This window comes from Carassius auratus, chromosome 44, assembly GCF_003368295.1.
Source record: "Carassius auratus strain Wakin chromosome 44, ASM336829v1, whole genome shotgun sequence".
Lineage (NCBI taxonomy): Eukaryota > Metazoa > Chordata > Actinopteri > Cypriniformes > Cyprinidae > Carassius > Carassius auratus.
In genome coordinates this window covers 2,071,744-2,083,794 of record NC_039286.1, presented here as the reverse complement: position 1 = coordinate 2,083,794, position 12,051 = coordinate 2,071,744, and the positions used below count along the sequence as shown (strand labels likewise).

The following is a 12,051-nucleotide window of genomic DNA, read 5'->3' as shown; positions in this document are numbered from 1 at the left end:
AAAATAAAAAATCCAGTGTAGTCCGATTCACAAAAAAACAACACTTTTTAACTGGTTCTTTTTAGTGGAGCAGAAACATGTAGTGCAAGTGTTGTCCTAATTGTTTGCAAACAATTATGAGGTCAATTAAAATTAATCACAAACTTCATATGCTCTCATGGAATTATTTTTTTTAAGTAAACATAAGTTTTGAATTTGTACTAATTTTATACATTATTAATAAGAGATTTACACCAAAAAAATTAGTCTACTTAATTTGATTCAGATGATAAATATCAGGTGCACAGGTTCGTTGTTTTTAATTTAATTAAGTTTTAGTTTGGATAATTTAAAGGAATAGCTTGAGAACATTTTATTCCATATACAATAAAATGGACATAATAACTGAAAAATGCCCAAATATTGTGGGAGTGAATACGATCACAATTCTAAGGATTTTGAAATTGAAACAAATCAGGAGATCAATACTCAGCCTTGTTATCAAGCTAGATTGTGATGCAAATCTATTTCCGGAAAGTGAAGGGCATTTGAATGCTTGTCAGTAAGAGGCAACAGCTGAGGAGTTGTGACGCCAATGGCTTTAATTACGTTATCTAATATGTGTATGAGGCTCATAAACGTTTTGACTGTAGTTACAGTCATGTATTGCCCCACACAATGTGCACCACAATATGCTTTTGCAGTTAATAAGGTGCCAATGGAGTTACGTCATTATCCTAAAATTCATTGTTGAAGGCAAATGACACTTGTCAAAACAACAATGCACAGCTCAAGTGTATTTGAATGGAGTTTTTGTTATGGCCTAAATAAAACATCCTTACATAATCAAAACACTCGGATACCTCGATAAACATTCATCTATTCACATGTGGAAAACAAAACCCATCCTCTTCCATCTGTATCCATGGAGACAGTGTTTGAGCATGGCTCTTTCAAGATAAAAATAGCATGGGAATAATTATCGTACAAACACACTTGAATTCATGTGTGCTGACATCCAGACTTGCAGCCACGTTCATAGCCCAGCCTATTAATCTGAACTCAATCTTCTGTTGCTGTTGGATCTGGCACTGGATGAATGCAAAACAATGTGCAGATTAATTGACAATGACCAAAAATGCTGAAAGTACGCCCACAGGCTAAAAGTACCATGTATAGGAAGGGAATAAAAGGACCCGCTTTAATATCATAGATGTTTTAATCACATGAAAACAATAGAAACGCAAAAATGAATCATTTTAGTGACAAATCCATTCTCTAAGCTGTGTAACTCTTCCTTTTCCCAAAGATTGTAGACTCAACTGAAGGAGGTATAATGGTACAGCTAGGGTTACAGTAAGATAGAACCGTGGCCTTTCTTCCAGCGATTAAATCATCATCAAGGTAAGAAATCAACAGCTCTTGCATTAGATTATATGTCAGTATTCATTACAAAAATAAGATATAAGCAGTGGCAGGCAGCCAGCAGCTTCACTTTGGGCTAGAGGGTAAGACAGAGAGAGACAGATAGAGAGAAACAGAGATCAGATCTTCCGTCCACGAGCACACCTGCTTTGTGAACCTTGGCCTAAAAGTCCACCCACTAAAGAGGGGAAGGGGCCTGTGTTCTAAACTCCACCCAGATGAAGCCAGATGTTAAGTAGAGCACAAGTGTGAGTGCAGGATTGTTAATAGGTAAGTGCAGTAAGAGGAGTGCTAGTTTGCAGGAATGAGTGTGGCTGTAGTAGCAAGAGGTGAGCTTTATTGTTGGGGGTAGTAGGGCTGTTGCTGTTGCTGTGGCGGTTGTTGAGGATAAGGGTAGGGCTGCTGTGCAGGAGGGCCTCCGGGGTATCCAGCCTGCCCCTGGGCTTGATAGGGCATGTAGGGCATATTAAACTGCCCATATGCATAGGGGTTATAGTTCACTGGCATCTGGTAATACCTAAAAGAGGGACAAAACAACAAAACAGAACACTGAATATTGGATAAACCAGATTTAAAATCTGTTAACATATATTAGACATTACGATTTTTACAGACAGAGTTTTAGGTCTTTCTTTTATCACTCCAAAAAGCAGATAGTACGTTCAACAGTCATAAAAAACACCACGTTTGTGGGAATAAAATAAATGGGAAGAACAACAACCCTTGAAAAACCATTAGAATATTGTTGAAAGTTTAGATAAAACTGGAAAGTTTGCTGGAAGTGCTACTGAAGTGGACGTTTTTGGCTCAACCTTTAAATATCTTGTAATTTAAATCTACAAATAAAGTGTAGATATCTATTTTGATAAAGATGTTTTAAATGTTCATACATGGTGTGAAAGGAAGATAGTCTGAAATATTAAAACTGACTAGTGCATGAAAAAAAAAAGTTTTAGCCTGTATTTTGCCTGTGATTTAGCCACACTGTACTTTGGCAGCAGTTCTGTGCAGGACACAAATTGCATTCATCATGCAAAGTGCAAGGGAGGGCTACAATTAGACACAGCATGATTCTGGCTGCTCTGAATGATTCTGCATTTTTTTGTTAAAGAATCAGATTAATTCAGTAACCATAACCTGTTTTTGAGGTCTATCTTTACTGGCAGACGAATCTAAGTTCGAGAACCAAGATATAGAACCATAATTAATTATAGCAATTTATCGAGAAAAGGAATTAATTATATTTAAGAATGATATACTTGGTAAAAAATTCAATGAAATACATTTACAATCAACATTTGCCTTGGATTAGTGCATTCTGGCATTGCAATTTTTCCACACAAAAAAATAGGATCATGGGATGGTGCACTTAAGAATTTGGCCTGAGCCAGTAGGTCATCTGGGCATACTGCTCTTTCCACATACCATTTCTTGCCTACTATATATGCAGAGGAAAAACAAAATATCCATATTTGGATGCAGCCTTAGATTTTGGAACAGAGCTATGGACTGTAAAAAGCTTAGAGGACATAGGTACTTGTGAAGGTTTTTATTTACCCTGGGTAGCCTTGATAAGTTGGGTAGGGTGGTCCTTGAGCCTGTGATGGGCCAGTGGGTGGTGCAACAGGTGGAGGATTGGTGCTGCTGGGAGCCACTGGAGTACTGATTTGAGCAGAAGCACTGGCCGCCTGAGGAGGGACGTTAGGGGGTGGTGGTCTCGCTGGTGGCTGGGGTTTAGCCTGAGGCTGCTGCTGGGTCTAGAACAGAAATAAAAAAATAAGACTATTTCCTACAGTCAAGGACTTTATCTTTAGAACTCATCAGTCTGGAAACTCACAAACACAGTCCTGGGCGCAGGGGTTGGGCCTCCTGAGGCAGGTGCAGGAGTGTTGGACTGGTATGATGGGACATTGAAGGAAGGAGCGCTCGGCTCACGAGCAATGCTCTGCTGCAGCTCCCTGTCAATCAAACAGTCACAGAATATAAGATAATCACAGTCATCTGAAAACATTAAGATTTGTCGATATGTGGACACTACTGAATTACATACTTGAGCAGTTCATCCCTCTCAGTCTTGCGAGCAAAGACAATGTCGCTGCACTTATTTTGAAACTTTAACAGTATTTCTGTCAGATCATTGTAGAACTGTAAAAAGAAGAAGAAAAAAGAGAGAATGTAACACTGAGTGACATCTTATGGATTGTGCATGTGTGCAGGACTAATATTAGTGCATGAGTTAGTTACTTTAGTGCCCTCTTTAGTATTGGAGCTGATCTCTATGTAGCTATCATGGGCTGAGGCGAGTTTCTTCAAGACCTCCTCTCTGTTATTAGCCTCAGAGTTGGACTGCTTGAGTGCTGAAAACTCCTGGTGAGACACCTGAGACAGGAAGAAAGGCCATTTTTAAAATGAAAAACATTACCTTTGTTGTGTTAAGCAGTGCAACAATTATGTAACATGAAAAATTATTTAGTTTAAGCTGACAGGTAGATCCAATTTGATAAGTGAGGCTTTGCAGGGCTGTTTTTATGCCTTAAATCTTTATCTGATCAAATCTGATTAGAATACGGTCACTACTATTACTTAGTAACTCTTTCGCTGAAATACTGGGTGAAAGTTTTCGTGTGCACCTGAATCTGTGACAGCAGTTCCTCCTGTCTGCGTAAATTCTGCTGAACACGTTGTGTGTGAGAGCCGTAACGTGTCTCCAGCTCACTGGCAGTCAGAGCCTCTTCATTAATGGCACCATCTTGAGCCAGAGCAGTAAGGAACTTTGTCGTCATATCAAAGGTCACAGACTTCACCTCTCCCTCCAGAACTTCCCGCTCCCTCTTCACCTCATCCAGTTGTGCCAGCTGCGCTCTCAGCACGTTCACCACCTGCACATAAGAGGACAAGCCCAGACTGAAGGATAGCATGAGGGTTTGGTCAGGGTTAGCCTGTGAAGTAACTGGGTCAACTATCTCTCTACAGGTATCTATATCTCACCCAGTGTTTTTTATATTAAAAATATATATTTATTAGATTAAGTATTAATAATTGTATTTAGTAATTGTCTCATTTTATTCGATAAAATGTATTTTAAATACGTTTGATAACTTTTAAATACATTTCAGATTTATATTCAGTTAGTAATTTTAGTACTTCAACATTTTAAAATTTCAGTTAGTGCCCAAGGCAACATTTCTAATTTTCATTTACTTGAAGTGTTTTCATCTAATATTTAAATATTTTTAAATGTATTTTCTTCTTTAACAAGTTTTGATCATTTTAGTTAACTATCACAAGACTCTCACCTCGCTGCCCTGCAGAGTCTTGGCAGGGTTGGCAGACGGTATGGCGGCACTGAGCTCATTCTCTGGCTTGCAGAGCAAAGCAATCATCTCACAATGTGCAGTGTAACGCTCTTTCACCACCTGATCAGCCTGCACTGCCTTGTCCAGTACATTGCGGAAATTATTTCCCTCTGCACGGAGAAACCAAGAGAGAGGGTAAACATTATGAGCAAAGTGATCCTCAAGTTTGGTTCCGGTCGCTCAACTGGTAGAGCATTACACTAGCAACATAAAGTCATAATCAGGGAAAACACACCAACTTATAATGTGTTTACCTAGAATGCACGGCAACTCTCATTATGTAAAAGCATCTGCTGAATGCATAAGTGGCAGGTGGAAGAGTCTATGTACCTGCTCTGAGTGGTTTATACAGGTCTCCAGAGGGAGTTCTGTTCCAGCGCTGATTGAATTTGGCTCGGAGTTCATTGTCTGTTGCTTCCTCATCATCTAACATCTTGAAGGACTGTAAGAACAAAACAATTTTTGTCCATGATACTAATTGATGAGAGTACATACAGTCAGACCCCTCAGGCGACAGAGACATGGAGCAGCGACCCCAGAAACAAAATGTGTCATGCAGAGCTACATATTAAGCATACAGCCTTCGATATGAATAGAAACGAACCATATCATGGTTAAGAATAAATTATATTATGCTATATATGTATATTATGTTTAGAAAGTAGATCAGAACTATGCACATTACTGTTGTTGCACATGCATCGCTGACTGTATGTTACCTTTTATTGTTAAAATTGAGATTTATGCTTCATAAATAATAAAAAAAAATTGTTGAGATAAAAATCACAATTATTTACCCATGTTTTAATTTTTGTGGCAAAAAATTATTTGTGATCAAACATTAACTCCCCCTAGGGATCCCCGACACCCTGTTGAAGACCCTTGATATAAATAATCATGTGATGTGGTCTTCTTTATACAGATGGTTAGATATTTTTCTTCCATTGAAGTCTAAAAAGGCTCTTTCTTTTACACTGATATTGCCATATTCATAATATTAATTGGGTTGAAAAATGTCTATTAAATTAGAAACATGCAAAAACAGATGCATTATTACTAGTGATTTCAGACTTGATTTGGAGCTTTATAAAACGGCATGAAATCAGAAGGTGAACATGTGCATCACCTCATCCAGGATCTCACGGTTCCTCTGCAGTAGTTCAGGCAGATCTTTAATGAGCTGTTCAATGCTCTGTAGGCCACCTTGCTGAACAACAGCACGGCTCTTCTCGAGGATGGACTGAGGAACTGCTTCTCCTGACAGATCTTCTAGTGCGGCCGGTAGGTTCAAAGACGCCAACACCCTACCAATCAGCAATGACCAAACAGTCACCACCACAAAACCTCATTTATCTATCCAAAATACTGAGGAAATTGATTATTTAAACAGCATGTCCAGGTTTAAATAAAAGTATTATGTGTATAATCACATCTGTGATTGATGCCTTAAAACAATATAAATAAAAGCAGTAAACGTTCTCATACTACATGTATGGACTTTTAATGGAGTTTAAATGGACCCATGTGAGAGCAAATATATGCACCAACACTGACCCGTTGCAGAGATTAGTTGCTTCCCTCATGCTGCCAATCAGTCTGTTAACCGTGTCAGCCCTCCTGGAGTTGGCTGCACTTACTGACTGCTGCACTGCCATCGGCACCATCTTCTCAAACAGATCTAAACACAAACAAACCAGCAAAAAAATGCAATTCACTGAATTGTTTTCCCACAAGTAAGGGAAAACTACCCCCCCCAACAACAGAACAAAGGTAATGCCATTCTGACCTGAGAACTTCTGGCTGAGTGGTGTCTGAACTGCAGTTGCTTTGACCAGAGATGCTTTGCCAATGTGCTCCAGATCTTTGACCTCAGGCACGCGGTCATGGTAAATGAAGTCATTGTCTTTCTTTGCAGCTGTGAGGGCACGGTTGATCTTATCTGACAGATCCTTCACGTTAACATACTCATCGTACCGAGAAGCCGCGATCTTCACCAGCTCTGTGGCATGCTGCAAGACACACAAGAGAAGCCTGAACATCAATGTCCTATTAATGAAGCTCCAACCCGAATAAATAAAACAAGCAACCGGCCAGCCGAAAATAAACAGTCTGTCACACACAGACAAACACACCTGCAGTCGAGCGATCTCCTCTCCAAATTTTTTCTTCTGATTGGCCAAGGCTGACTGGCGCAGCTCTGCGGTGGCCTGCATCATACAGTGCTTGGTAGCGAGGACAGGAAGCACTTCCTGGAAATAAAAATACTGACCAGGGAGAGGCAACCACAGCAATCACAAACACCACGGCAACCACAAACCAACACCACAGGCAACCACAAACGAGCACAGACACACAGCACAGGGCGCAGGAAGAGAAAACAGAACAGCAAATCAGCACGCATCTTCAGCGAACCCCAACCAAATCCTCTCACAACGCTCATGCAGCGTTCACTCACAGATCAACTGGAGAAGAAACAAAGGCTGGAGGATGTGAGAGTGTGAATGTCTGTGTATGAGGGGTGACTAGCAGTCTTACTTAAATCTCTAGACTCACGTATACAGACACACTCACATTTATTGCTGCATGGAGCATGTAGTGATCTTTGTCTTATGTTTAACAGTGTCTAGTATGATTGCACAGTGACCCCTGGTGGATCAACTTCCCCACTAACGTGTATGTCATATGTACTGGAAGCTGCACATACCTTAGGCAGATTCTCTTTGTACTGACATTGCTTAAAAGCATCACCATAGTAATCTGCCGCCTGGTTGGCAAGTTTTGCGACAATGGCGTCCTTCATCTTATCTGCGAGATGAAGCATTAGACATTTAAAACTATGCCAACTACAAGCAGAAAGTGCACTAACATAAACACATACGCACCAGAAGTGGCTTTGAGAACGAAGACCTCCTGTGCCTGGCTGAGCATGATCTGACTGAGCGTGCCCACCGTCTCAGGGGAGATGTCCATGGTGGGCTCTCTATTCAGTGCAGAAAGCACTGTATCCTTTATATGAGCAAACGCACCACTCGCCAGCTGGAAAGAGACAGGAAATGCTTGAAACGTTTTTTTTTTCTTCTCTCAATTGTCTGTGTTGCTATAGGATTTAAGGTCAAAATCAAACCTGGTAGAACTTGGCGGCGGTCTTCAGTCCCTCGTCATTGTCGAGATTCTGCTCAGAAGCGATCTGACTGGCCAGCGCGCCCACATTAAACAACACACACGTCTTCTCATAGCCCACGCTTGCCAATGCTGAAACACACAAACAATATCAAACACATAATGGATTTATCACTATTTCAGTTTATGTCCTTTCCCACCCATTCTTTTAATTCTTTCTATGAGAAGACATTTTTTATTAAGCTTTTTCTTTAATTAATTGACTTTCTAGCAAAGCATTATGAAACATCTAGGTGTAAAATGTGCTTTAAAAAATGTACTTTCTTTTTCTAAGCATTTTACTAATAACACCATTAAGTAGTAAGTACTTTATCCATACATATGAAGAAGTAACGTTGCTATTTTTGATCACTCAATCTTAATTTAACAAGGATATACAAGGGATTTATCATGTGTTTGTAAACATGATATTGTCCAAAACACATTTAAGTACCAACAAAGTAAATTAAATCAGGACATTCTACATTAAAATACATTCTATATTAAAAGAATCTGAGTTGAGAAATGAACAGTAATATGTAGTAGCAAGGAAATAATCAGTAATAAAATATGCAATGAGACATGTGAGTAAGTAATGGAATTACTGGAGATAACATTATTTATGTGCAAACAGAAATAATGTAATAAAAAAATGCTTCACTTAATTTTTTTAATGGTTCCTCCATAATTCTGTGGTGCTAATTATTATTGTAGTATTTATTATTCATGCAGCATCAATACTTAAGTAAATACTTAGGTCATTGAACATGAAATGTATAATTAATTATGAAACACTGGTTTAGTACATATATGTTTTGGTATTAGTATTGTAATTTTTAAGAAATCTTGCTTTTGCAAGGATGGGAACATTCTAAAAGTTTCTGTAACATTCTGTAATATTCTAGTGCTTTGTGGAACTAGTCGTAAAAGATAAAAACACCTAACGTACACTTCTGAAGTTTTGGACAACTCACTTTTGTGATACGTAATTGTTCACCATTCATCAGTTCACTTTGTCAAACGCCACGAGGAATCATTAAAAATGAAAGCGAAACACTTTTTATAAAAATGTTTCGGGGTGTAAGTTTCTTAGGTAACAGGATGTGCTGCCTTTCCTTTTTACTGGATTACTTCCCCGTTCTATTTCTAATGAGTTCATATTTTTCTTTAACATGGATAACAGATATAATATTTATTGATGCATACATCCTTTATATAAAACTATCTGCAATAAAGCCATCTGCTTTATATGTTTGTATTGACTTATGCTGATCTTCTTTTAAAATTATGTAAACTCACCAAGCTTGACTGAGCCTCCAAAAAGAGATCCTTTATCAAAAGCATCTTTCCATGTAAATGTCACACATAACTTGAAGAAAAACAAAACAGTTATGTATTATTTACAGACACTTATTAATATGCCTAAATGACTCCGTATTATTAATATAAACAATGATTTTTATTAAATGTGAATGGGTTAATGTTACGCTGTGACCAGAGAATTTATATAGGTTACCTCTGCAAAAGGAAATTTGGGTTCAATTGCACAGAGCTGATCATAATATCTAAAGGGGAGAGAGAAAAAACAATGAGAAAAGCTGTTAAAATGCAAAGTGTGAGGAAAAACAACTTAGTTTCTTTAGATGGAACATAAACCATAATGACAAACAATTTAGCCATGACAGCATTCTCATGTGACCATCAGTCTAAAACACATGAACCATTACTAAAGTTACTCAACCTCACTGTTACAGAGTTAACTATAGTAATGACACAAAAACATTTCCTTCCTGGAAGAAAAGAAGAGCATTTCCCCACATCTCTGCTCCATATGTGTGATATTTGATATTTCTTGCATCTCTGCACTATAAAAGAACATGACTGTATAGAGAGGGAATACCGCTGATGGGTGTTGCCCAAGGGGCTCTTCGTCATACAAACCAAACACCAGTCTAACTAGGAGCTACAAAGCAGGCCATTCATCTTGACCATTGAGCACGGCTACAAAGCAGCACACAAAAAGCTTATTCCTAGCAACACACTTCTCACTCACTCTCCAGATGGCGTAAGCCCCAGTCGCTACATTAGCTCAGCTACATTAACTTAAAATACGCAGTTTTGTTGATTTTTCTCAATATTAAAAAGGATGTAATAATGTTAGTCTAATGGTATCATAGAAGGTAAATTAAATGACATGATCAATTCTAACAAATTCGCAATCAATATACAATAAACATTTCAGTAAAGACCAAAACAATGGATATATAAAAGGGGACAAATGAAGTGCTGGAAGCATGATGCAGCAAATCTGATTTTGTTTAACAAATTAACTAGCCATTTCCTCAAAACTTTCAAAGCAAAGGATCAGCTGCTGGCTTACAGATTAAGTATTAAAACATGAAACTCAGTTATAAATTCTTTCCAGAGTAAAACATATACGTCATGTACACCTGTATCCACCCCGTCACTTCAAATGACGTAATCATATCACGTGAAAACTAGGGCGACGGTAACAGACCAAATTGCGAATATAATACTCAGCGAATATAATATAAACAACTCAGAACATGTTTTCTAATTAATTTCCGTTATTTGCGTCGAACGATGTATTATTAATCTATAGTGAATGTTTGAAGAGGTCAATCTAAATGACACACCTGAGTCACGCAAAACCAGGAAGCCGCTGACGTATTATAAACGGGTGTTGACCTATGGTGTTGACGCAGAGCGCGTTCGTGGACTTTTCTTTTTAATTCAACTTGATTCAAGAGTTTAGGATAAAATGTATGATAATTGATAAATGTATAATTCAGATATATAAGTCATATATATATAATTTTAGATGGCGTATAGGATGTCACACCACAGGTTGTCAACTTCCCAAATATAAATGACGTACATTTCACATCGCCCTAAACACACATGTGAACTAAAACAATAAAATATACACTCATTCGAGCGACAAACAGGGTAACCAGCACGAGCAACACCTCCAGTTCACGTTTATATTTCTATGAAGCAAATGAAAACGGATGAGAAACTCTTAACACAAACTAAACTCTTGTCGAAACTACTTCGCACACTTGCGACATAAAAATTGATTAATTTTGCTAGCTTCCTGTGCTTTGGATATCTTTTGCTATCCACTAACAGAAAATAATCAGCCCTTTAGAAATCAAACAGATTAAGAAACAATCCACGAGACAGAGCTGTCAATGTTTAACAGGCAGCAGAAATATACACCCATTGAAACTTCGTAATCAAGTTGTCTCGTCGGGCTCTCACCGCAGCAGGATCTCCAGCGAGCTCTCGTGTTTGTCCAGCGGCCTCCCGAGAGCACTTTTCCGCAGCTTATTGAGCTCTTCCACGGCACGGAGATACTCCGTCTGCTCCTCACCGGGAGGATACGTGGACGTTACAAATTTCGACAACGGTTTCACTAAGTCGACCTCTGAGGACTTCTTCAACGGGACAGAAATAAACGTCGCCATTTGGGCCCGCGGGAAACAGTACTAGTGGAGAGTGAGAAGACTGCAGACGGACAAAAACAATGGCACAGTACTTCCTGGTTCTCTGGCGTGCGTCATCGCGTCAGTTGTACTGTCAAAGTGACGCATGCGCACTCTGCGTTCGCGGGTGAAATCACGAAAACAAGTATTGATTCCTTCCATGTAAACCCTAACATTTTCCCCAACAGTTTTATTTCCATGTTCCCGCGCAGGAGGTTTATGTAGAACTATATTTAGTACAGTATAATTTCTTCAGATGCAGTCAATTCTGTAGATGCTGGATGTAACACAACAAATCAGGTACATGACAAAACTAGAACTTTTCTTAGTGTACAGTAAATTAATCACTCAGTTTTTTTAACCACTGGCAATTGGACAATGGTTTCAGAAAGTGAGAAAAAACCCCCAGTTTGATCCGTATAGTAATTTAATATACATGTGGTTCAGCAATATAGGGGAAAATAGGGCAGAAGGACACACCTTACCCTAATGACTCATCCATTTAGTCATGTGACCTGAATACCTGAAGTGTGATAATATTTTTATTGTAAAACATTAATGCATTAACTAACATGAACTAACAATAATTAACTAATTAGTTACATTATTTTTTAACGTCAGTT

At 38.6% G+C, this 12,051-nt stretch overlaps 1 protein-coding gene across 2 annotated transcripts; it reads right to left on the bottom strand.

Annotated features, from left to right (window-relative positions):
* Positions 1-1,179: 1,179 nt before the first annotated feature.
* Positions 1,180-11,446, bottom strand: LOC113062097 (programmed cell death 6-interacting protein-like). 2 transcript variants are annotated; one of them, XM_026231691.1, is made up of 18 exons: positions 11,205-11,446; positions 9,436-9,484; positions 9,219-9,288; positions 7,885-8,012; positions 7,643-7,796; positions 7,465-7,565; positions 6,893-7,024; positions 6,547-6,769; positions 6,315-6,438; positions 5,887-6,064; positions 5,091-5,202; positions 4,701-4,870; positions 4,035-4,283; positions 3,649-3,783; positions 3,455-3,549; positions 3,242-3,362; positions 2,962-3,161; positions 1,180-1,921 (listed from the first exon to the last, which is right to left on the bottom strand). In XM_026231691.1, the coding sequence occupies exons 1-18, from the start codon at positions 11,408-11,410 to the stop codon at positions 1,741-1,743; spliced, it is 2,628 nt and encodes an 875-aa protein (XP_026087476.1). In that variant the 5' UTR covers positions 11,411-11,446; the 3' UTR covers positions 1,180-1,740. The 2 variants fall into 2 exon arrangements, with proteins under 2 accessions (XP_026087476.1, XP_026087477.1); XM_026231692.1 differs by having other exon boundaries at positions 6,893-7,009.
* Between the last annotated feature and the right edge of the window lie 605 nt (positions 11,447-12,051).

What these genes read in the sequence shown, in the direction of transcription:
- LOC113062097 (XM_026231691.1), bottom strand. Translation starts at nt 11,410, where the DNA reads ATGGCGACGTTTATTTCTGTCCCGTTGAAGAAGTCCTCAGAGGTCGAC. An exon ending in CCAAATTTCCTTTTGCAGAG is followed by an intron (nt 9,289 to 9,435) that starts GTAACCTATATA and finishes TTTTTCTTCAAG; the next exon opens with TTATGTGTGACATTTACATG. An exon ending in CTGCGCCCAGGACTGTGTTT is followed by an intron (nt 3,162 to 3,241) that starts GTGAGTTTCCAG and finishes TTTCTGTTCTAG; the next exon opens with ACCCAGCAGCAGCCTCAGGC.